This window comes from Anneissia japonica, unplaced genomic scaffold (genome assembly GCF_011630105.1).
Source record: "Anneissia japonica isolate Jap-2015-1 unplaced genomic scaffold, ASM1163010v1 scaffold287833_len2544123_cov190, whole genome shotgun sequence".
NCBI classification, from domain to species: domain Eukaryota; kingdom Metazoa; phylum Echinodermata; class Crinoidea; order Comatulida; family Comatulidae; genus Anneissia; species Anneissia japonica.
Window position 1 is genome coordinate 2,353,579 of NW_022757233.1, and position 27,759 is coordinate 2,381,337.

Here is a 27,759-nt window from a genome sequence, read left to right on the forward strand (position 1 = left end):
TAGCATAGGATAGAGGGCACTACAGCCCTTTCAGCAACACCACCACCAACACGTATGCGATCCCTATCCTCCTTCCTAGCTCTCACTCGACGAGCAGGTGACGTACGATAGTGTTTGTAAACCCTACTTGAGAAACAAAATGTCTCGAAATTCCAGTAAAGACGGATGATTTTGATATGCATTACTAACGTAGTTGTGTTGTGTGTGCTGATAAAATTCAGCAAATATTTATTAACTCTCCCAGAAGTAAGTCAGTGTCACTGAAGAACTAGCGTAGGCCGCTCATGCAACGACGCAGCCCAGAACATTCGTCGGGTGTCGTCCCTGCTGGCTCGGGTCGACGGAGCGGAAACCGACCAGATGTGAGGCCTAGCATTGCACATGAACCTTCAAACAATTCTAACCGTTGGAAAGTATGCGATATATGCTCAATTCAGTGGAAATCGCCGTCAGAATTTGCTCTCCATTTGAGAGAAAAACATTGTACAAAAGAGGGAGGATCGTTTGTTTGTCGATATGGCACCCACGGGATTTGTCCAAGTCTTCCCCTGGAAGGTGTTAGCGACAAAGATTATGAATTTCATGTTGCTAGGGACCACATTGCAGATTATGGTAAGGTTAAGTAATATTAATATAATGAATGTGTCTACAAATAATTTAATATTATTACTTTTTTTATTTGCTGACAGACTGGGTCATATTATTGTATTGATCAGGGCCAGTTTATTACCATATTGTTATGTTAGTAGACTCCGAAATCGACTAAATAAGCCATTGAAACCCCTAAATTGTCATATTTTTCTGGGGCACTACCCCCGGGAAAACTTTCAAAAGATTTTAAGTGACACCCGACCAAGGCCACTTTTTTTCGTCGGTGACCTCGAACTCCCCGTCGTGCAAATCATTGCGCCACCACTGGTCTGTTTCTCTCCATTGCTGAATGATTCTTTTACTAGTGTTGCATGCCTATTTGGATTGTTTGTGAACAATGCAGTAGGCCTATAAAAATTCAACAGAAGTGTATTGAAAATAAGTATAAAGTCAGTAGACTGAGATAGATTGCCTTCACAGGGGCCTAGGCTACTACTAGGATAAATTAAAAATACAGATTTTAACTTAACTATGTCGAATCCAAAATGGCATTGAAAAATTGTTAGACATCTAATTTAAGTGATTAGCGGTTGTCATTTAGACATTCCTAAAAGACCATAGCTATAGTCTTTTTCCCCAGATTCCCCCTTGTCCCACTTGGACCCTGAACACTACTGTTTATACCACTAATATTTGGGTGAAACTGTGCTGTCCTGTAATCAGTCCAGATGAAAGGAAAGTGATGATGTTGTTTATTGTTTGTAGAACTTGAAAACAACTCAAGTGTGAAACACTTCCACGCGATACTTTTGCTAAGCAGTTGATGCTAAAGCTTGTCACAGGTATTTGCTGTGTAGAAGCGCTACAATAAGGATGCTATAAAGCTTACTACAGGTATTTGCTATGTAGAAGCACTACAATAAGGACATGCTATAAGCTTGCTACAGGTATTTGCTATCAATGTAGAAGCGCTACCATAAGGACATGATAAGCTTGCTACAGGTATTTAGTATGTAGAAGTGCCACCATAAGGACATGCTATTTTCTCAGGAGGAAATGGTATAATAAATTGTTTTTTTTTTTGTTTTTTTTTATAGAGTCAACTTTTATTACTATGTAAACACTGCACCTATGTAGAATCAAATCAAATTCTGATTGACAGTTATGAAATAATTTATTGTGAACATTAAGGAAAGCATATACTCTTTGACAATACTGCACCTCATGGTGAAAGAATTGCAATAGAAAAATTCTTTTATTGTGGAATGAACATAATTCAAGACTGTTATTTGGAAAATTGAGGCATGTCATGGCGAAATGGTTAAGTTGTCACACAGTCCAGTATGAGTAAATGAGCTATAAAATATGGGAGCTCAAAAAATTGCCTATAAATCCAAATTTGTTTTTCACTATAGATCAACAGTTTAATGTCTTATTAATCATGTCCAAAAGTATTAGTTCTGGAAGTGGTCAACAAATTGTTTATTTAACGTTATTTTCATAGTTCATTCTATTAAACAACGTATGCACTAATAACTTTGAAAGGCAATTACTAAAAATCACTACTACTTTCACTTTCTAATAACTTAGGCTTGAAATGTCAAATGTGAATGAATGACCACTCATTTTAATGACTTAGAACCCATACACAGGTATCTGAAAATACTAATAACTTGAATTTCAATTTTTGCTACAAATTAGCCACAACATGCCTCATATTGCTTATGTGAACATTGAGGAAAGCATTTACTCTTTGACAATACTGCACCTCATGGTGAAAGAATTACAATAGGAAAATTCTTTTATTGTGGAATGAACATAATTCAAGACTGTTATTTGGAAAATTGAGGCATGTCATGGCGAAATGGTTAAGTCCAGTATGAGTAAATGAGCTATAAAATATGGGAGCTCAAAAAATTGCCTATAAATCCAAATTTGTTTTTCACTATAGATCAACAGTTTAATGTCTTATTAATCATGTCCAAAAGTATTAGTTCTGGAAGTGGTCAACAATTGTTTATTTAACGTTATTTTCATAGTTCATTCTATTAAGCAACGTATGCACAAATAACTTTGAAAGGCAATTACTAAAAATCATGTTTATCTTGACTCTAAGAGTGCTGTACTTTCACTTTCTAATAACTTAGGCTTGAAATGTCCAATTTGAATGAATGACCACTCATTTTAAAGAACACATTCTCAGGTATCTGAAAATACCAATAACTTGAATTTCAATTTTTGCTACAACTTAGCCATTTTGCCACAACATGCCTCAATTCATAATTGTTTGTTACTACTCAAATGTTCATTTTTTTAATAAGTAATTTCATTCTTATGCTACAGCAAGTGATTTCCACTCGTGTTCTCTGCTCTATTCTGGGAATCAATGGGCATACTGTAGCTGTTGGAAGGTCTGGAGTTTAAAATAAATAATTTCACACTTAGTTTTTTTTTAGTTTTTTGCTGCTTCTGCTGAGGGAGGGGTGAGTGCATCATAGAATTCTCGTCCACGATTATAGAATTTAAGAAAACCACCTAAAAATCCTTACTGTCTCAATTAATTTGTTCTGCAAGATGACCATATTGGAAATTTACTTCACAGCCTACTGTACTTGAGTTTCTAGGTGCCAACACTTGGCCCAGCCACTCCAGGGCCAACATCAGCACCCGGCAAGAAGTTCTGATCATGAAAGTTGTGTCCATGTTAATATAAAAATTTGACATCATTATCTGTTCTATGTTACACAATTTTGTATAAAATGCATATTCACTATATTAACAAAGCATTTTTTTTCTCTCTGGGACATTTGCAGCCTCACAAAAAATATTTTTTATTGCTCAAAATTGGGTCGTAGGCCATAGTTTTTAGATCGTCAATGTAAGCTACCGTATCAGAGTTCTTTTGATTTAAAATGACATTTTAAAAATATTTTCCCTCAGATTACACAAGCAAATTAAATCCAGAATTAGCTCAACAGTCGCGGATGACTAACCAGACGCCCTCTATAGTCAGCGATCAGCTCAAGTGGACGTTTCATTCATCGAGCGTTAACCTTCCAGCTGTGTTGAATGATCCACGAAAGTCACGGCGGGAACATGATTTCTTTACCAAGACTTGGGGCGAAGGGTTTGTTGAAAAAACTGTTATTGCTCCTTCCCCGTATCTACCAGTCATAACCAAAGCACACTTTGAGAAGTACTTAAACAGAACAGCAAATGTAAGTATTAATGGTTGAATAACGTCCACAGTCCTCCCATTACATTATAATAATTTCATTACTATACATTTGTTTCCTGGTTTCCCTATATACTGCTAAAAATTGTCATTGACAATTACTGTAGTTTTCTCTTTAAACATATTGTTAAACTCCTTTTACTTCCAACTTTTATTGTCAACAAAATAGATCAATATATAAAAATCAATTGACAAAAGGTGATAGGGCATAGTTATAAAAAAAACAATCAAAGCTCATTGTTGTAGACTATAGAAAACTAAGGGTGGGTGGATGACATTTTAAGGCTGGAAGGGTGGTAACATTGATAAAGTCTATTATAAGAGTGAATTTTAAGGATGGGCAAGGAGATTAATGAAGGTTGGTAGAGGGCCATGAAATTAGCTTCAGACAGGCTGGAAAACCCACCCACCCACCATTAATTCATCCCTAAAAGCTTATATTCGACTTGATAAATTGATATCAAAACAATTATATTCTAGAATATGTTGATATAATAAATGTGCAAAGAACTGAAATATTTTATATTCAGTTATTTTTAATGAAATTCAGTATTACTGTACGAGAAGGTGTGATGGTCATCTCAAGGAGATGTTAATGACATTTAGTGCTTCAGGCGGATGATTGGTCATTGATTACGATTTGTCACCATTGATTTATTGTCAACGATTTGTTGCCGACAAACTTTAAATATAAAAAAAAAGTAATAAAAAAAAAAAAAAAATAAGAATTAATAAAAGAGAAAAATAAAGAAAAGAAAATTTTAAAAATAGGTATTTGAAAGCTCATTTAAGTACGCTATTTATTATGTTGTTTCATCTTGATACAGACACTGTGTAGCTTTGGTATACCAGCATATTTTTAATTTATCCACAAGAAAATAGATAGTACCATTTACAAGAAGGATACAAAGTTGTACTTTGAGCTCAAAGTTACAACGCTATACAAAGACATTGATGTATGTGGAAAGCAAATATACATAACCTATTTTTAACGCTTACATTAGTGAGGGCTTTGTATAGGTGTTTTATTAACTGTATTTTATTGTTAGTTATTTATGTATGATGGATATTTCATGTCTTGATTCCAAGTGAATAATAAATTGCAACAAACGATAATTAATCAATCAATCAAATTATATTTTGGACGTACAGTACATATCCATATAATAATATAAAGATAAATTTAAACTGCATGTATACCGGTAATACAAATTACAGAAAATGTTTATAGAATAATATATCTCAAGTTATATCATGAACTATACAATAGAAAATGCCACTTAAACAACTTCATAAAACATAATAAAACACATAAATATAAAATTCTTATAGGCATGGAATCCCCTACTCAATCACAAGGCAATTGTTCTGCACTGCATGCCTGATATACTGTAAATCCAATCTTTCATTTTTTGTTGTTGTAAAAATCAGCTAGGCTGTAGTGTTTCGCTTGAAGAAAGACTGGGACTTAAAATTTTAATTAAAACCTTTATTTGTGAATCTTGAAGCTCATTAACTTAAGTTTTCTTTCTCAGCTTATGTTGAGTCATTTTTACCTGTGTGTCAGAATAATTCTGAAGATTCCTTTAAACATACTTTCACTTTGCATTTCTTATTGTTCTTTTTTTTTTCTTCTTGGTTTTATAGAAGCTGAAAAGTCATAAGGTACAGTCATCCCTCCAACAGTCAGTGCCAAGAATCCCAGTTGCCACTGGTGTGTTTAATACTTATCTTTTCAAATTTATACAAATAGTTTTTTTATATAAAGCCAAAGGATCCACAGATTATTCGCAAAAAAAACTAAGAATCGAGTATCATTCTACCTTGCATAATCAAGAAACGTACATACAAGAAATGTTAGAACAAAGATGTGCATGCTTTGCATGCAAATGGTATGTCACCTCATTTTTTTTCCTGAAATACTTACAGATGATTCAAGATTCAAGATAATTTTATTGTCTGAAAAACCCAGACATCACATTCCACTGGCAGTGTTACAAGTGTTAACAACATATACTGTACAGTAATAAATAAATGATAACAAGGCTATCATAAACAAACATCTACTCATAAGATGTACAAAAAGAATATAAAGCATTACTAAAAAATATTACACATTAAGCCTAATTAAATTACTTCAAAATTGCACTTAAAATTACAATTATCTATTAACATTATTAATATTATGAAGGTGAATGGTCTTGGGAACAAAGGAGTTTCTATAACAGCAATGGGTGGTACATTTAGACAGAAGCCTAATTTGTTAAAAGTAAATTCACAGATGTAGCAGATGAGTTGTTTCGTTCATTATTTTCTTAAGTTTAGCTATGCGTATTTGTCATAAATATCATCTAGATGAGTGCCAAAACTAATGTTCATTTCATTTGTTAACCATCCCACCTTGTTCATTTTTTTTTACATTTTAAGAACGTAATACAAAATAACCATTAAGAGAACGACAACAGAACCATCATTATTTTGTCACTTTTTGGAAATTTTATGTTGTTAATTTACAAAAGAGATGCCTACAGTATTTGTTAATAGGAATGAATTTTATAGTAGTTTTTTTATGGTTTATAATTTTGTTTTTTGTAAAAATAATATTTATAGTATAATCATTTTTAAAATAGTACTCTGTATAATACTTTCTATACTTTGATTCATTCAGTCATTCACTTCACAATATCCAACAATAGGCCTAAACTGTATGCACAAAGAAAACCCATTGAATTTGTCATGATAAATGCCAAAGGGAGTTTGACATTAAAAACAATCTACAAGATGTATGTGTTCTTTTACAATCATGGAACACATTTCAAAAATTACTATTTCTGACCATGCTGCCTGTTTATATTAGTAGACATGTATTGATGATGTGTAATGGATGCAGTACCATACCAGTAGATTGTTAAAAAGCTATAATTATTATTATGTAAAAAAAAAAGTCCTTCTGCTCTTAAATTAAATGTTAATGATCTTTATGAAAATAAGTTTAAATCCATATGGAACAAAAACCTAATAATAGTATATTTATTATGTTATGTTTTGTTTATGGGTCTATAATTTTGGTTTAAAAAAAAATTAATATTGAAATTGATGTTTATGTTCTTGTTTTCAGATAAAAGTCGTTTAGAACTGGAGCAAATTCCAAAGGTAAATAATTATTTTTTATTTTTTGTCATTATCATTATACTAAAGGAGGAACGGATTAATATGTACTTTAATTTCTAATTGTTAATGTGCTTGAACAACACTCAATTTTTGCCATATGGCTAAAGGTAGTGTCACTATTGGCAAATCATCTGAGTACTCTGTCCTCATTACTTTCTGCCAAAGAATTTTATGTATTCACCTCTGTCTGTCTCCATGTTAGTCTGTTAGCAAGATTACGCAAAAACTAAGGAATAGTCCTTCATAAAATTTTGAGGAATGTTGCATAATAACTTAAGAAAGAGAAGATTACCATTTAGAAGAAAGTCAAAGGTCAAGGTCACAAATTAATTTTTTTTTTTAAACTTACCTCGAGCATGAAACAAAATAATGGAATCACCCATACATGGCCTGTGTATTGTTCGGTATCCAGGCACAGGGGGGAGGTATGCGCTCTATAGTTAAACAGATTGATTGATACGCTCCCTAATTTCTAATTGTTACTACGCTTGAGAACATAAAATTTTTCTTTGCGTTATGGATAACTGATATAATAGTGCCATACACTCTTGACAATCCTCTGGGTATGCCTTAATATTGAAAAGTCTTTGTTGTGTATCTACCTGGAAATTAAAATAAATGAATATTGCTTGTGGTTTAGTTCTACAAGATTATGATAAAAAAAAAGCAATATTTATTATATAATTTTTTATAATCTTTGTCTTTCTTATTCTGTATCTTTGCAGATGTTTTTTAGAGGAGATTTTGCACTGGAGAATCCAGAAACCTTTCAGGCAGTGTTACCGTGGTCACAATTTAAAAACCGAGGGGCAGGCCAATCATCCAAGCTACTGCAAGAAAAGGTAAAAATCTAAAATAACGAAGTTATCATACTGATAATTGATACATTTTCTAAAAAAATAGTTTATTGCAATTATTTATATTCAGGTTCCATACTACTATAGTATTCCAAATGATATAGCAAACACTATGTGATATTATAGTCAAAATTATAGCAAGTTATATGATAATTTAATGTTATAAGTAAGGTATATGAAATGATCTACATATAGCATGCCATTTGAAATTATTATTATATAATTTATATGATAAAGCTAATGTAATATAATATGATTGTTATATAGTATACGAAGATAGGCTACGGGAAGATAGGCTACGGTCTCCACATCACCTCGGGGCAATAGATTTCACTGTTCCCCGAGCATAGAGCAGTCAATATTTGTTTTATATACCTCATACATAGATTCTACGAGGCCTAAGAAAGTACTTACTTTCTAGCCTGTTATTAAAAGCCTAGGCCTACTACATGTACTACTAGACTACTACTGCTTGACTGCTAGGCCTAGGCGATCAAAGAATGTGTCTAGCTCTTCTTTGCTTATTTCCTCAATTTCAACAGCACCCATCGTTTTGCAATACGGTATTTGTTGAATATTGATAAGACATATTTAATTCGTCTTATTGGTGCTTTTGCTCTCAGCTTCATCAAGAAGTAATGCTAGGTCTAAGCTAGTCCTCCTTCATTTCGAAACGAGCAGCCTCCATATTTGTGTATTGTCTACTCGCTGATCCGTGACGCAGTCATGGGCTAATCTCGTCATAGAGGTCACAGTCCCCTTTACCGTCAGGAGCGCGATGTAGTGGGCCTAGAGTTTGCACATCGCGACAGGTCAAAAAAGTACTATTTTTTCTGCTGCCCTGCTTCTTAACCAATCAAGTGCCTAGAATCTATATATGAGGTATATAATAAGGTATATGCAATGATCATCATGTAGTATAAAATTTGAAAAGATTGCCATAGTAAATCAAAATGATATATCAAGTCCAGTCATCCAGTTATGAGAATATACAAAATACAAATAAAATACAGTGCGTCCCCCCCCCCCAATATTAGACCACCTTGTGGTTTAGTCTCCAAAAGGTTAGCTCTTTAAAAGATAGAAAATTGTTAGTTGAAAAGGAGGTCTTAAAATAGAGCAGTTTCGGAATTAGAGTGGTCTCAAAATGGAGGGTAAACAGTATGTGTATAAATATATACATATATAAATATATATTTTTCTTTTATTTGGCATCATCAAATACTAATTATTTGATTAAATGTTGGCGAAAATCTGTAGTTAAACCTTGAGTGGATTGAATCTGTTATTTTTGCTACAAATGCATTTGGAAATCTGTTTGTTGTTGGCTTTGGCACTCTAAAGCCTGGTACTTGGATTCTTAGCTTACTGATCATTAAGTGATTCAGCTTGGATCATTCATAATACAATTGATTGTATGGTGCACTTTCTCAATATGTAAATTATCAGTACTAATAAGGTCATCTCTAAATAATAGTGCTATTTGTGTCACAGAAAAACTTCTAATCCCTCTGATCAAGGTTTGAAAATTATAATTAGAGTACTTTTATAAGTTTTTATGAAGAATGGAATAATTTTAGGTGTGCAAATCATAGGTGCAATACCACAAAAGACCACAATTTCATATATTTTGTAAAACTGGAGCCAACTCATTATTACAGTATCTCAACGCACATTAGGAATACCATTGGCCTAGTACACTCTTATTTATCGTAGCTTTAGAAAACCTCTGTGAACAAAGATTGCTGGTTCAAGTAGTTTGGATTAGATTTCTTAAGTGTGAAACATTCAAGGTTAACCCATGTAGTGCTAAGACTTATTTCCAGTGGAATCTTTCTGTTGTGAATTGGGCGATATACAAGGAGGGAGCAATACACAGGGAAGATAATCCACTATTCTGTTTTTATTTTTTGAGCGTGTACTGCATTCTTCAAGGTGCACATGGACCATATTTTATGTCGGACCAATGGCTTAAGCTTTATATCCAAAGGACAATCCACTATTAAAACATGCATTTCAACTCTCTAGATTCAACTAGGTGAGAAGCGGATGGAATTGACTGAGGGATGAAGGTTATGTAAACATCTCCATGGTTCAGCGCACATGTAGGGTTTACCAGTAGTTTGGTTGACTAAAAGCTAAACTGGTCTCTTGTAACTAATTTTTTTTTTCAGCATTTTTTAAATTAAGACAAATAGAATTTACTTGTTTGTTAATAAATTGTTTTTTGTTTTTTTTTTCTCTTTTTAGTTGAGTCATTATCTGGATTTGGTTGAAGTAGAACTAGCTCGACAGATCTCTCAGAGGTCAACGGCCTTTTTTACTGCCATGGCGTCACATGACCAGCTACAGGACAGGCTCATCTCAACGTGTACAGCAATTAAAGGCTTAAGGTAGTTATCAAAAGTGTTCTCAAACATCTAAATGAATAAAATATATCAAATTGGTTCTCAAACATTTTTTGCTGTTTTTTAACCGTAAATAATTTGTGATAATTATGATGATGAAATGAGGTGTGCAAAACAGATAATTTTTAGTGATAATCTGATCCAATTGACAATGGCGTTGTCAAGAGTGCCCTTAAAAGTGGAGATAAATTTATTGACTGAGTCAATATGTTCTCGGCCTAACTGTTAGATGTATTAGTGTTTTAGATTATAGACTTTCCTGTTGTTAGTAACATTTATACACATATTGAAAGTATGTTTTATTTATAATTACAGTCGATTCTTGTGAATGGAAGTGATTCAAAACAATAAACATAATATAATTATTATTTCTATTATTCTAACTAGTGTTGTATATATTGAATAAATAAAATCTAGAAATATTGATATTTAATTTTTTTATTAAAAATGTATTCGTCCCATGCAAAACACCAAGAAAAAAAAAATATGATTTTTGAAATTAACTTGCTCATTTTCAGTTAACATAAATTATCAACTTGAACATAAAAATTACAGTAGTTTTAAAACAATGTTCACCCATTAATTTTACAGCGAAAATTGATAGAAAAACTTCAATATTAATTATTAAATATTATCATTATCCAGTATAAAAATTTGGGTAGACAATTTTTAAATTCAATAATTTCTATACTTAAGTACAGTATATGTATACCTAAGTATGTGTGTTATTAAAAAACAAAAAATATTAAATATATGTATGCTTAAGTTTGTGTATGTTATTATAAAATTAACAAATTTAAAAATTATTTTTTATGATACATCTTTGAATTATGTTTTGCATTGTTTGTGGCTTTATGTTTTCATAACAAGCTTTACACCAGATGGTGCTTTTAATCTTCAATATGTCAATGTTGTTTACATTGTGTAGGGAGCGGATTATGGAGGTTGACGATGTACTTGCTAAGAGATCCCTAGAAACGCTAAGCTACAAAGTGTCACGAGTAAACCATGTTAAGGTCTTCAACAAAGTAAGTGATCTTACACTCTCTTGCACATTTAAAAGGATTAAATAAATTATTAAAGGTGCTTGTGACGCCATAGCAGCTAAAAATTGAATTTTTTTATATGATGATGATGATGCATGGTGATGGTGATGATGATGATGATGATTGTGAACTTTAATATAGCGTATAATGTAAAATACTTCTATGCGCTTTACAACAGGGAGTGGGATTAATTATTAAAAATTTCACCTAATAAATAAATGAATATCAACAATAATTATAAAATATACTATTACAATATTAAGTTATGAATAATTTGAAAATACAGTAATTTTATTTATTATACAAGCCTGTCCCTTCTTTACTCCCAATTTTACGTACTAGTGTTTCCTCGGGCAAAAGTCCAGAATATGATTTGAATGAGTAACTTAGCAAATACTAAAAAAAAAATTAATAAAATATTGGCTTTGGATTAGGCATGCAGTGAAAAAGATTACCTTTTGATTGAAAAGTGGTTTTCCCAGGTATAAGCCCACACCCAAAAATTGGCCCAATTTTATGTTCAAGGAGGGTTGGCCTATACTAGAAGAACTATGATATTAGATTTATTAACTTACAATAAACAAATTTTAAATGAGAAAGAAAAAGATTTCACAATCAACCGGTTTCTGAGTTTGTATTTATTTTTCATGACTAAAAAATAACTCTGTTCCCTCATGAATAGAAACAACTCTGTTCCCTCATGAATAGGAACAATTTCGTTCCCAGGCTCTCATGAGACTTGCATGTATTTTATAGCATTAATTCTATTGTGTAAATTGTAAGTCATTTGCTGATGGTTGAAAGTGAAATAAATATTGTCAATAGACATTGGTTACCGTTCATTATGCCTGAATGACTGCATAGGCTTTCTGGAATAGGCATTTTAAAATCTAATATTTTACCATTAAAATGTACTAAAAACACAAAAGCTTGTATTATATTAGTTTTAATCATCAATTAAAATTTACAAAGAAAAAGTAAGATACAACATCTTAATAATTACATTAGAAATTGGGATCAGTGGTTTGTTAGTGGCGAAAATGGCATCGGGTTAAACGCATTTTGCAACGATAGCAAACGAGTAGTATCACGTGGTATCGTGACGTAACACTGTAGCACTCTATCAGGTCTATGATTAGCATAATGAGTAATTTAATTGGTATTTGTTTTGTGACAACTAAAGTATATCTCATATTTTTTATATTTGTTTATTTTTTGTTTTTCTAGTTGAAGCTAATGGCAACAGTACATCAAACTCAGCCCACCATTCAGCTGTTGCTGTCTACGTCGGAGTTTGTCGGTGCTCTTGATCTGATTTCAACAACGCAAGAGGTTCTCACGCAGGAGCTATCCGGGATCCAGAGCTTCAGGTATTCCACTGATCATGCTGATTTTGAAAAAATATTATATGAAATCTAATATTTAATTTATAATTTAAAATGTTATGAGTTAGATAATACATTAACAAAATTAGCAAATAATTTAGCATTTATTACTCTACTTTTTTAAAATTTGCTTAGTTAATAAGAAAGGATTTGAAAATTTAAGTACAGATGTTTGCAGAAATGCTATTAGTTACAATAGTCTGCAGTATCATTTATAACAAGAAGTTTCCTGCTGGATTCCAAATTAAAATCAGCCAATTCTTTGCCCTTTTAAGCCACCCTGGTTTTAGTTCCTCCTTTTCTTAGTTATGTATAAAAAATGTATGTGATTTGGCCCATTTATGAGTGTGATATTACATAGCATACCCATATATGTGCAATTCACAAATGTTTGTCATAGAAACATAATAGTGTAGACAGAACATTACAGACACTGTCGGCATTCTAAAGGCACATGTAACCAAACCTATAACAACCTGGTTCTTCCAATGTATAATATTTTCAAATTTTATTTTATTTTATTCTTTGTTTTATTTCTACTGTATATGTTTCTCGTCACTGTACCACTTAAATAAAGTAAATAAAATAAATGTTTGATATGAATATTCCCCTCAGACATCTTGGCTCACAGCTGATTGAGCTGGAGAAACTAATTGATAAAATGATGCATGAGGAATTTGTACGGTTTGCAACCGCGGATCTGACCAGGCCTCTGGATGAGGAAGCTGGACCAGATGAGGTTAGTTATTTTATTTTATTTTGAGTTGTGACGTATCAGTGTTTATTGTTTTGTCATCATCCACATGTTTTGTAGGTTCAAGCAGTCTATACAAACACTAAGTTTTGTAACGATCTTTTTTCTATTTTCTTGTTAGGAAAAATTGTCCAGTATAATTCTTGGTCTTCTTCGGCAACATAAATTTTCATTTTTAGATGATTACAAAGATGAATGTACAACTGCAATAAAAGCTATTGTTAAACAGGTAATTGAGATCAATGTTATTAAAGATCATTGCATCTGATGATAATAAGTATGTAATTTGGTTTTTTTATGGTCCAAAAAGCAGTAATTAAAATATTGTTAATCTAGTGATATATAGCCAGGGGGTGCTGTGGGTGTTATTTTGTCTTTTCAGATGACTAAAGCATTGTCCTTCATCCCCCTCTTAATTTTTAAATGTTATTATAGCTCATTGTATCTGATGATAATAAGTATGTAATTTTTCTTTTATGGTTCAAAAAGCAGTAATTAAAATATTGTTAATCTAGTGATATATAGCCAGGGGTTGCTGTGGGTGTTATTTTGTCTTTTCAGATGACTAATGCATTTTCCTCCATCCCCCTCTAAATTTTTCTTCAGATGGTTTTTTTTTTCTTATATCAAATTCAGTAATCTGTGTGGAAGTGTTCTATAATACATGCTTATGATTTATTATTTTAATCTCTTGTAAATGGTTTCCTGTAGACTGTGGTCGATGCGGTTTCAGAAGCTGACAGCATTGACGTGGAGGGCAACTTAGGCAGGTAAGTCGGCAAATGACCTTAAGGCAGTGACTTAAGTTGACTCATTAGTGTTCAACCACTTGTTTTAGTTTTTTTTCCTTTTAAACCATATTTGGAAAGGGTAAGCCTTCCAAAGTATCCCAGCAAGTCGGCTGATCTCAGGGTCCCTCTTAAATAATTCAAATAATGTTATGCTTTTATCAGCGCAGTCTTTTTTATAATTGAATCCAGGACCCTAGTATTAGAAGGCAAGCATCTCAACCAAGCATCTTAACCTCTAAGCTATTCAACTCCACTTCATTAAAGTCAAGAGTTGCAAGTAAAGTGAAAAGTTGCATTTTTAAATCTCATATAGTTCCATCCAGCTGCCCTTTTCAGGTTTACATTAGAGCACAATCTATTACACTATTATTATTATTATTATTATTGTTATTTTTATTTTAATTATTATTATTATTATTATTATTATTATTGTTATTATTATTATTGTTATTATTATTATCATTATTATTATTGTTATTGTTATTATTTTTATTATTATTTTTATTATCGATCAATTTGTAGCTTTTTTACACAATGTTGTAATATGTTATTGATACAGCATGAAGGTGCATACAATTTTTTTTTAATTGTTAAAAATTAATATGTACTGGTACTTGTAATAATACATGTAATGAATTAAAGATAGTTAATAAATATAATTCTGCAAACTAATTATTCTGTAAACCTTTTAACATTAAAAAAAAATGTAATGATATATATTTCTACAGGTACATGTACACTTATAAAATTAGGGCATTATTAATATAAAAAAATTATTAATTATTAATTAATATAGTCATTATATTAATCAGTTTAAATATTGTTATTTTGTAATATGTTATTGATACAGCATGGAGATGCATACATTTTTTTTTAATTGTTAAAAATTAATATGTACTGGTACTTGTAATAATACATGTAATGAATTAAAGATAGTTAATAAATATAATTCTGCAAACTAATTATTCTGTAAACCTTTTAACATTCAAAAAAAATGTAATGATATATATTTCTATGGGTACATGTACACTTATAAAATTAGGGCATTATTAATATAAAAAAATAATTAATTATTAATTAATATAGTCATATATTAATCAGTTTAAACATTGCTATTTTTGATTATTATTCATAACTTCTCACCCACATGCCTGGTAGACTATTGTTAGTCTTTCATTCAAAAACCCCCTGAACATTATTACTATATTCTACTACTGCAAATTCACATTTTGCTTCTCTACATGAATTTAGATGGCAAAAGCACAAACGAGAACAAAATTGAATGCAAACATAAATGTTGAGCTTGCAGTGAGTTGGCTAATGATGTTGATGATATTTGAGCTGGCTAACAAGGGAGTGAAATAATGACTCATATATCTTTTATCCCAAAGGATTTGTAAGCCAATCAATCATTAGATTCATAAACCTTTGGGCAATGGTGCTTGGCAGAGAATGCATGCTCCCTAGGGATTATGCAGAGTTGATTCCAGGTTATGTTGTTCTTCCCTCGTGAAAATGTTCTAAAATGTGTTCCGACATTTAACTTTCAGTTTAGCCGATCAGATGAGATTGCTCAACTTCACGGAATGGCTTCAAATGTTCCAGAATGTGTTCACAAATCTGGCAAAGTTTCTTAGTAGAGTCAAGGTAGAATATCTATATACACAAGATTTGCGAATATACTGCTCGCATGAACATTATTTTTCCCAATGTGTTTTTGCATTTGTGGACCCATTGGGGCTTGTTCAAATAGATAAAACAAGATCGTAACAATTAATGTAAGATATTTATTGTGTTATGTATAGTAGTTTGCTAATGAGTGGATAATAGTGCTCGATGGCTTTCACAACAAAAAAAATTTAGAATCTTAAATCTAGAAAGATGATTCACCACATAAAATAAGCACCAGAGTTATTTCATCATTAATAGGGCTCCTAATGATCAGGAGGATATTAATCAAACTGTTGTAACAGAAGAAAAATAATGGAATCATGAAAAATTGGTCTCCAAAATTGTTTGTGGATCCCTGCCGACCTTTTGATTTGGCAGACCCCAAATTATTATTTGTGGACCCCTAACCTGGACACGAGAACCACTAGCAAAGACAATACATTTTTTTTTTTTCAAAATTCTTTTATAAAAGCAGACACAATTGCCAATAATGATGGTGTTCTTCAGACTAAGTCTTCTTGTTAGGCTTAGTGAGTGGAACTGTTTGTATTCATGAGACTAATCCTTGACTCAGAGGCTTCCCAATCTCTGGAATTTTAGAGCAAGCCTCATAAAAACCAGGCTACATCTCTACTTACTAATAAATGATAATGTTAAAATACCACCATGTTCTTCCTATTTATTATGACATAATAGCAGATGGATTGGTTTTATGGTTATTAATTTTTATATATGTAGTCAGGATTATGTTTACTTATATAATCATATAAAATATTAGGAACTTATAAAACACCTTCTTACTTAAAATACAAGCCACTGAAAAAAGAAAATAAAAGAAGCAATATAAAGCATTAAAATTTTGTATGTCAATAAAAAGCTCATAAAAACGTTTTATATTCAAAGCAAATAAAATAAAAATATGCCATAGCTATAAAAGATAGATAACCATAAAAAAATTTAATAAACCATGAAGAGTGACATCATAATGTATACATATTTATAGAAGTCCTTAATTTAATGTGTTGAATAATTGTTTTTTGACTAACAGATGACATGGGATGTAATGAATAAACTCATTGATTTTGCTGCTGGCCACAATGCGCATGCTGGCAATGAGACGGCAGACAATACAGAGCCGGGAGAGCCCCAGCTAAACAGCACAAACGTTAATGGAAGTAAAGACGACAAGTGTCCACAAGCTAGAGTGCCGTCACCTTTAACTTTCCTCAAAGTGTATGTCACCTGATGTTTCTTACACGATAGGTTATTTAGTACCGGTATATGACAAAATATTAAAATGTGTAGTCTATAGAAGCTTTGGTCTTGTTTATTATTACAGTATATTTTGCTAGATATTATTTGTTTGTTTATTTTGTTGGTACATTACTGGTAATTTTTGTTATTATTATTGTTATTATTATTATAACCTTTCATTTATTTGGTTTATTTTATTTGTTTATTTGTTTATCAAACAGGAATATTATTATGATTGCTATTATTGTTTCTTTTTTTTTTATTTGTTTATATGTATGTTTATTTGTTTAATTATTTATGTATGAAACATATATGGCTTACTATTTCCAAAGTTATGAGTAAAAGTACTATGGCTTCTCTGGCTACTAAAATATACAATACTGTCTCATTCTTTAATATGCTAATTACTGAGTCTAAAATTTAGTAACAGTTGTGGCATGTTGTTTGTCATTTTTGCTGTGTGTGTGTACTTGGCAAACAGTATATTCAACACTGATATTTATATTTATAATTTGTTATTGTTGTTTATAGATCGGATGTTGATATCCTAATTGCGCCAGTGGAGCACCAACGTTTGAATACTGTTTTGAAGGAAGTATTGGTAATGCTGTGTGACTACGCTCATGATAGAAGTCTTAAACTTCTCATTGCAAGAGGAAAGGTATTATATAATTTAGTATATAACTAGAGCAGTCACTCGACAGAATGCATGCCTTCGCACTGTGCCTTAATGCAATTCCATTATGTTCTTTTATCCTCAAGGTTAAGTTCAAGGGGGAAGAAATTTGAATTCGGTGACCTCTTTTGAGCTTTTCTTTCCAAAATTAAATCACCTCTTAGAGATTATTTTGTACCATTCCACTAAATTTTGTGATGATCATTCCTTAATATTTTGCGTAATCTTGCCAATAAACAGTCAGTGATGAATACATAATCTCCTTTGCAGGTAAAAAAGATTTCAACATAAGTTGTTGTGGAGTGTGAGAGAATACAGGGTCAGGAATATGTGTTTTTCCCACAAACATGTGTGTTGTCCCACATGTCTCTATGGGGCCTTAGCAACAGTATCCAAGGGGCGGAGCTTTGCAGAAGGGTCCATTTCATACACAGGTTGATGTCTTCCATTAAATGTTAACTTTTTCTGTATTGAGCTTAAAAATTTGAATAATTATATTTAATATTTCAAAATGATTTTCGTGTTAAGTAATTAGATTTTGTATGTAAATTACAAGAAAATATTTTTCTCATATATTAACACTAACAGACCAATAAAAAATGTTAATTCTGATATTCTTAAGCCATGGCTGGACTATCAGATTTTATTTTACAAAAACAAGTGACATGCCTAAATATGGTCATGATGACATCACATCATGACCATATATAGGCATATCTTGTTTAATGATTTTCATTGTAAATTTTTTTCCTGTAGGATGGATTTCTAGAGAAACTGAGTTCCAGTGAGTTTGTGTCCTTGTCGCGATCAGTCGAAACATTTGTTTCACAATGTGAAGCTGTGAGTGGCCGACGTAGTAACTCCCTCAGAGGGGGCTTGCAAAACCAGGTAAGGAAGGTTGCTATGGGTCTTATAAACTTGGTTGGCCTACAGAATCATTGGTGTGTTGTTGATCTGTGTATAGTAAACATAGTGTTGTGTTGATATGGTGTTAATCAGTATATATTTTCTATTTTTAAATTAGGCCAACAAGTTTGTAAACAGATTTCACGAAGAAAGAAAAACCAAAATGAGGTAAGCACGCATCAGCAATATTGCTGTGTACAGCGTTTCGGCAAACTTTTAAACTGACGACCCAGTTTGCAAATTCAGACATGAATCTACACACTAACCCCTTATCCACACAATACTAATTCAAAGAGCTAGGCCTAGTGCAATATTTTGATTAATCTCTTTAAAAAAGGGTGTAGTAATTTATGGGGTTTTTTTTCAGCTTGCTGTTAGATAATGAACGTTGGAAGCAGGCAGAAGTTCCAGCCAACTTTCAGGATTTATTAAGTGCAATGGCTAAAGGTAATAATAAGCAAAACAATAAACATATCTTTCTCATTTGTCAGGTCTTTTATATATTTATTTTCTGTTTCTGAGCCATATACAATAATACAATGAAATACAAAATATGCCATTATAATATTAAACAATATGTCCTGCAGATATGGCCAGTGACTCATTACATTGATTTCAGCGTATATTATTTCAAGTCAAGTATTCACACACATGTGAGTTGATATGTTGCACAATGAAATCTATTTAAGTAAATATTTACTCATACCTTTTATCTATGCTTGTGCCCTACATCATCTGCAGGTGAAATCTCGCTTGACCTTTTAGCAAGAATGGATCAAGGTGAGTTGAAATACATTGTTACACAAATATATTAATCTAGATAACAAAGATAGAAGCAGACTCATTCAAATCAATCAATTTTTAAAACTGTTAAAATTAGACCTATATTGAATAATATGAATAAATATGAGATAGTACTGGGATATTGCAGGTATTTACTGCCTCCTTCCAAAAAGAAAAAGTCAAAATGTGATGGTTGTTTTTTTGAAAAATTTAACATTTCATTTTGTTGTTGTTTGTTTATTGTATGTTAAGAATGTGTTGTTGTTTGTTTTTGTAGGTAGCAATTCTTATTTTATTGGTGTTTTGTTTTTGTAGGTAACGAAGAACGTAAATCAGCTGAATATGTGGAGATCAATGGCGGCAAGTATGCTGTAATTGGGTGCGTGTAAATACTTTGTATACAAGCAGAATATTTATGACTTATTATGTTTGAATATAATTCATATATGAATCTTTTATAACCAATATGAATATTTATGATTGTTATGAGTGTTGCATATTCATATTTTATATTCATAATTTTGTAAAAAAAAAATAAATAAAATTATCTGAATATCTTTGATATACACACATTATGAATATTTATGACTTATTTATGTATAAATATGAATTGTATATGAATATGTACAAGTCTTTTATAACCAATATGAATATAATTGTTAAGTGTTGTATATTCATATTTCAAATTTAATATTTTTAAAAATTTAAATTAGAACTAAAGATAATAAATATATTAAATTTATGAATATAATATTTTGTTTGCTAGGACTGTGTTGATGTTGCTTAAGATGGTTGCCGAGTACTGCCAATGTGTTGAGGATATTCCATCTGTTACGATAGATATCTTAACACGACTCATTGAAATATTTCAGGTATGCTATCATTATTTAGTTTCTGATAATTATATTATTTAATGTATTCATTAGATGATATAATAATCATCAATTCTTTTCATTATACTGTAATTGGTTGTCATCATCATAATTATTATAATAATCATCAATTGTCAATATCAAAATCACCATTGGCATCATCATTATTATCTTATCAAGTTACATCATCTTCCCCGTCATCATTGCCATTGTCTTTGTTGCCATTCTTATTAATTTTCAACATCTTCATCAATTCTCATCTTAATCTCAGTTACCATTTTAATCAAATATTAATTGACAGTTCATATCTTTATTTTTCCTAGAATTTTAACTCACGGTCCTGCCAGCTAGTGTTAGGTGCTGGAGCTTTACAACTCGTTGGACTCAAAACAATTACTACCAAAAACTTAGGTAAGTTCAGTGCTTATCATTGACATGTTTACCTTCAAGATTAGCTTCAGGCCTTTCAAAAACCAAGGCAGCAAATAACTCAGTTTCACAATGTAAGGTAGTAATACCCTATTCTGACTACACTTATACCCCTTTCAGACAGACCTGCGAAACGGTATTAATACCGTATTACTTGAACGCCAGCGTTCTATGTGAAAGGGTAAATACGTCTAAACGCCGGCTTCAGTTAGACCTCCTCGGGACCTAGTCTTAATACCGCATTAATACCGTAGCGAGTTTTGCCCAACTCGATGTGAAAGGGTACAGGGTTCATCGCCGTCTTATGCACTGAGGCATAACAAATCAGACGGTCACACAAGCAGCCATCAACCGCTGCTACAGCTAACAAAGCTGATGAAATCGCTAGCTGACGGTTCTTTTAGACGCGAAAATCGCCTGAACCTAGCTGCTCGAAATTCAAGCCGGCCTCGCCTTAAACGCTTCCTGAATTCTTTCTTTCCTTGAACAAAACGCATTAGAAACCTTCTGTTTCTCAATTTATATGTATTGCAAACATAGCAAGCATTAAAAAACATTTGCAAAGCAGCAGTTTTATGACTTCTTCCCTGGCCATATTGGATTAATGGAGTAAACAAAAACTTGCGCCCTCTTTGTTAACAAGCACAAGCGCCACAGACATCAAATACTCCTTTCCGCGAGAACCCTTTCAGACAGGATACGGTATTATTACCATATTTTAACTAGCTGTGTGAAAGGGTCTGCGCCGGCAATAACGGCGGCGTGATTAGGGTATTATTGCAGTATTTTCTGTCTGAAAGGGGCTTCTGTTGCAATCGCTTGTGATGTAGGTGGTGGTAATCTAAAACTGATTACTCCTGATCTCAACCAACCGAATCAGACATAAACAAATTTATAGTGGAGCGGGAGGTCAAACAGTACGAGTAACAATTGTGATATCGATAACCCATAAGAATCTTTATTGAATGTGTGTTATAAAAGTTATTTAAATTATTCAGGGCTGGCATCCAGGTGTCTTCAGTTGATAGGCTTGTACATTCCAATTGTGAAGGAATTCTTTGCTGCACGTTTGCTACCTCGACAGATGATGGTACTCAGATCATTTGACAAAATCCTCAAGGTGAGTGCATACATCAGTAAAGTCCAGACTATACATTTTTGTTTGACAATAACATGTGACATGCCTAAGTATTGTCATGATGACTTCACATCATTACCATATATAGGCACATCATGACTAAATATGGGCATACATCATATATTTGTCCAAAAAAAAAAAAAAAAAAAAATATATATATATTTATATATATATATATATTTTTTTTTTTTTTTTTTTTTTTTTTTTTTTTTTAACATTGTTATATATTTTTATTATAGACTGTAGTTTTTATTTTAAATTAAGTTGAATTTAAACATCCAGTTTTGTTAATTTTTCATGCCATTTTCCTGTATTTCATAATATTTATAATATTAATAATTGTTCATTTTTAGGATTATAATGACCATGTGCAAGAAATCTCCAATAAGTTAATTGCCATCATGGATGATACATTTATGCATTGTCTTTCAAAGGTGAGTCGCATATCCCATAATTCCATACATACCTAGTATGTTAATATGAAATTTAAAAACTCTAAAAACTTCTTTTATCTTAAATCTTGCTTTGGTTTTAACAAAGATATAGCTAAAAGAATATGTTTCTAATTTAGATTATCAAAATGTACATGAATTTGTATTGTACAGTATGTATCTCATGTAAAGATGTATTGTCCCCAGAAAATGACAAACTATTTAAAAAAATAAAAAAAGTTTGAAATTTATTTGCTCATTTTGCAGTTACCTACAAAGTATTAACTTGAGCGTAGAAATTATTGAATTTAAAAAATGTGTACCCTAATTTTTATACTGGATAATGGTACAAAAAATAAAATACTTTTTGCTTTAAAATTATGGTAATTGTTTTTAAATACACTAATTTCTATATTCTATGTTAAATATTCTTATAAAGTTAATTTCAAAAATGATTTTTATGAGTTTTATTTGGTATTTTTAATTTGACAATACATATTTTAGACGGAATTTGTTAGCAAATCTGTGATTTTTTTGTTTCCGTTTGTCAGTGGGAAGTGAAAGCCCCTGTACCATCTCTTACATTTCGTGAAATCTGCAAGAGAATTCGCAAGATCCATGAAGCAATAGTGGACATTCTACCACCAGAACAAATAAAGGATTTGTTTGTTCAGATGAACACTTCGTTTAAAACTCACCTTAAGAAGCAGTTAATTACCTTGAATGTGACTAACGATGGTGGACCTCAACATGGGTAAGTTAAAAACTCCCTAATTTACCTTATGTTCATTTATTGATATTGTTTGTCTTCCATTGCCAGTGCTTCAAAAATTAAAGGGAATAGCATTTTTATAGAATATTATTCATCTTTTCAAATAAAGAAATCTTGATGGTGGCTTATTCATTATTTATACAGTACAGTAATTTCTGTTTGTAGAAATGCTATTAATTACAATAGGCTGCAGTGTCATTTGGAACAAGAAATTTCAGATGACTTTTTTTTTTCTTGTATCAAATTCAGCAATCTTGTGTGGAAGCATAGAACACAAAAACTCCCTAATTTACCTTATGTTCATTTAATTATATTAGTCTTCCATTGCCGGTGCTTTTTCTTTCAAAAATTCAAGGAGAATGAAGTTTATTTTAAATACTATTCCCTTTCTCAAATTAAGAATTTTAGGTGTGGTTTAAAAAATATTCAAATGTTATTCATGCATATGTTAGTTCCTTCAAAAATTCCTATTTGCATGAACAATTTTTATTGCAGACAAAGCTAAATTGCAAAAAAAAAAAAATTATTTGAAAGTAACCCATTGTCATATTAAACATTGTCAAGACTTAAGAAATTGCACCGTAATTTCTGAATATAATTAATAAAATATTGCTTCCATTCTTAACTGGTGCAATTTGAACAATATACAGTGGTTTCTAGGGATGATTTTTATTTTTTGTTTTGTCTCAACAGGTTAGTCACCTCAGAGCTTGTGTTCTATACAGAATGTGTGCAATTGACCAGCGGTCTGGATAAACTGGACAATATGAATGATATCTGGGTCAGAAGGTAACACAGACAAATCAGATGGCTCACCATCATAGCACCCTTATGTGACCCTACCAGATTGCCTTTGACCAGTTGGTGTGAATAAAATGGATATGAATGATATATAGGTGATCACCATACAGATTTGTCATCTGTTACAACCAGTTTATAATTGCCCAGTGGTATGAAAAAAGTGTGAATGATATGGGTTTGAAAGGTATCACAAGTAACATAGTTGAACATTTTACAGACCTCTGATGCCAGTTTGTAATTGACCATTGATCTGAGTACAATGGCCAATATGAACTGTGTAAGAGTCAGAAGATAATAAGATGGGATACAATCATATTGCCCTCACACATCCCAGCACTATTTCTGATGGAATTTTCATATGGTTTTGTTGGACTACTGAATTGGGAAAGATTCTCAATGTACAATGGCTTGCCTGACTCAGCCAGATAAATATGAAGCATTGTCTTTGTCATACAACGACAAAAGATAGATCCATATTCATGTAAGATTCTCCGTAATTTCCATTATTGAATGGGAAAGTTGCAATAGGAACCAGTTAGCTCAGACCCTCAACAGATTTTATAAATACATAAAGCATAGATATATTCCCAATAATATTTCTTTAGTAGCGTTTCTTCCGCATCATATTATTGCGTCCCTATTTCTAGTCATGCCGGAGGATCAGATGACCTCAATAATTTGCTACCAGAATTGACCAAAGATAAAATGTGACCCAAGTACAACTCTTCCTTCCTTACCAAGAATTCCCATCAAATCCATGTACCACAGTTATGATGGAGTGGGCTTATACATGAGAAACTACTGTAATTTAAGAATATTGTAGATCTTAGTACTTCTTCAATTGTGCAGATTACAGCATGTGTACTCGCTCATTGTGCATAAGTGATTTCATCCAAAAACATCCTAGTAATGTCAGGGGTCCCTATTTGAAGAAGCCACTTCCAAGAGATAAATCTGCTTACATGAGCTTTCTTTTAACATATCTAACTTTATTTTTTCTGTGCATGATGCTTCCCCATCACCAGCTGACTTGCAGAAAACAATTAATAATACAATTAGTAAAAACCATGAAAATTATGGATTTGCTGAATATGGATTATTTTCCAAGAGGTTTTTGCTTTCTTGCGGAAGTAGAAGAGGCCGTCTCAATTTCTTGGAGACTCCTGCGACATGAAGAAGACTTGGGACTCCTGGTAATGTAATCCTAAATGTTTCCTTTCTATCCTATCTGATCATGTTGAATAATTTACTTGTCAAATTTTCAAAGACATTACTACAGTGTACTATTTCTGTCTACTTTTATACTATTTATATTAGTGGTTATTTTTAATACTCAAATTAAGTGTTATAAATACTGATTTATTTACTAAGGTCAGGAGGTCACAAATGAATTTAAGACCAAAAAATGTGGCATATTTTCATATATGTAATGTAATAAATGAGGTTTAAATAAAGTTGTCAGACAATGAAAGGTTATTTTGACCTGTAAATTATAAATGTTTCTTACTCCCAGAATGAACTGTCAGTTAATTTATAAATTGTTAATACAGATTTTGATTTTGTGCTGACTGTTTCAACTAAGTTGTAGCAGTAATTAAACAGATTTCCTAAAATAACATGTTATGTTTTCTTTATCGTGTTCACCTTATGTGATGCAATTTATTTAAAATACTGTACAGTCAAATAGCTGATGTTGGAATCCATTGGTCTGTCAGTTGAGTGTGCTTTGTTCTAATTGGTTGATAGTGAATATGTCTTGACCATAGTGATGTCAAAATTTCGATGACTATTCCATTTTTAATGTGTTAAAGGTTAAAGGAAGGGATTGTTAAAAATAAAAAAAAATTTTTGTAAGGAAATTTTTGTTAAAAATTTGTTAAAAATTTTAGACTAGTGCATAAGTGGTGCTAGGTAGGTTGATCATAGCTTGTAGCGGCAGTCATTGTAATTAGCGACAAATGTACTTTGATCTCATTTTCCCAGTATATCGGTAGTCTGTCTATGATGTGGTAGACAAACAAGATGTATGAGGTAAACCTAGAAACAATAGTGTGCGACAAGCCACATTTGCTAAAGGTGCTGTAGCAACTGTTGCCAAAGTAAAGCCAATAATAGTTGAGAGTGGAGTATACAGTTGCTAAGTTACTTTGATATTGGCATTGTTTACTTGTACTGTAATGTAATTGTTGATGTGTTTTAATTATGTATGCTTTAAAGCTTATTTATAAGGGCAAATTAAATTTCAACTTCTTAAACTATTTCAAGGACACCCAGATGAACTATGCCTGGCAAAGTCTATACACTGTGTGCGTTGTAGCCAATTTTAGGGCATTTATTTTGCTAATAAGTGAAGATGTATTTAAAATTAGGGGATAGATAAACTATATATGTTGACTTTTAGTTCATTTGGTTGATTGTATTTTAGCTGTAATTATAATAATCTGGTGCCACAACATTGTTACTAATAATTATTATAACAGATTCAATTGTAGGTATATTTTGTAAATCTAAATTATAAATGACTTGTATATTACTTCTGTACATTTATATTAATGATTTATTGTTTAATTCTAGTTGGGTATCTATTTTTAAATTTGTTGCATTAGGTGATTAATTAGTGTGCAAACCTTTATGTTTGAATGTTGTATTTAACATATAAATATACTTTTCACATATTTAAAAATAGATAATTATATTCACTGAGATATTCAAATTCTCTATTATGTACATTGAGATAATAAAATAAAGATCTTTTAGAGGCCTGAACTTTCTTTGCAGTCAGTATAGTTCAATTCATCATTATTTCTGCCTTTACTACCCCACTGCCAAAATACTGTCCACATTTACAAATGCCAATTAAAACCTAGTTTTAAGCTTGACAATATTAATTTAAACATATAAGTGTTCTTTAATGATCCTTTGCTACCATAGTGTAATGGCTAGGTCACACCTACAGGGATACCAATATGGATACGATAAAATAAATATTTGTATATTGTGAATTTATGGATGTGGTCACACTATAATGATAATGATGTACAATTGTCGTAATCTTTAAAGATATATTGGTCAATTAGCTTTTGAACCTTTTTTTTTATTGTCAGTAACAATTTTTCACATAGTGTACATTTCCTGCACGATTCAAATCAAAAACGCCCTTTTGAGACAAAGCAAACAGCTGCAATGGGCAGTGTGGGGACATTGTTTATTACTGAAGCTTTTTTATTACATTATGCCACCAAATATTGTAATTATTATCAGGCCAAAATAAAAATGCTTAAAAATTATTGTGAGGGTACTTTGCCAGTGACACAGTTTGATCTGTGATAGTATGTCATGTTCTGATTTTCTCAGAGGAACATGTAAACTTATGCTACGTGTTACAAACAGCGGTATTTAAAGTGAATTGCTCTAACCCCTGATTTGAAGAGCTCACAGTTTTCCTAGTGCAGCGTATTTTCATGTGCACGACTATCACAATACAGTGTTCTGTCACAAAATGTACACCTACTATTACTGTGTGACAATACGTGGTCTATTTCAACAACCTGTGGCTGTGTACAAAATTCTACAACAAATTCACGATACATATTCCGATGGTGTTTGTGTCAGGAGAAATAATATGAAATGATGTCATGCCCTACCTGACTTACTGAATGCTCTGTACATTCCCAAATACTTGAAAAATTCAGTATTTCCATATTCCCCCATGAATGAAGTGTACCGACCAGTTGGTCGTCGAAATCCAGTTTGCCGAGTTCAGAGCACTTTGCCGAAACCCAGTTTGC

At 31.8% G+C, this 27,759-nt stretch overlaps 1 protein-coding gene across 1 annotated transcript; it reads left to right on the forward strand.

The window, feature by feature from the left end:
• On the forward strand, positions 1-26,737 carry LOC117124518 (vacuolar protein sorting-associated protein 54-like). The gene is made up of 25 exons (XM_033270757.1): positions 1-612; positions 3,532-3,809; positions 5,474-5,540; positions 6,945-6,979; positions 7,723-7,839; positions 10,105-10,247; positions 11,191-11,290; positions 12,536-12,678; positions 13,309-13,432; positions 13,569-13,676; positions 14,159-14,217; positions 15,789-15,885; positions 16,958-17,142; positions 17,695-17,824; positions 18,596-18,727; positions 18,864-18,913; positions 19,113-19,192; positions 19,487-19,525; positions 19,844-19,907; positions 20,295-20,400; positions 20,724-20,811; positions 21,828-21,949; positions 22,321-22,401; positions 22,950-23,152; positions 23,864-26,737. Exons 1-25 carry the CDS (start codon positions 285-287, stop codon positions 23,961-23,963), a joined length of 2,979 nt encoding a protein of 992 aa, XP_033126648.1. The 5' UTR covers positions 1-284; the 3' UTR covers positions 23,964-26,737.
• The last annotated feature ends 1,022 nt before the right edge of the window (positions 26,738-27,759 follow it).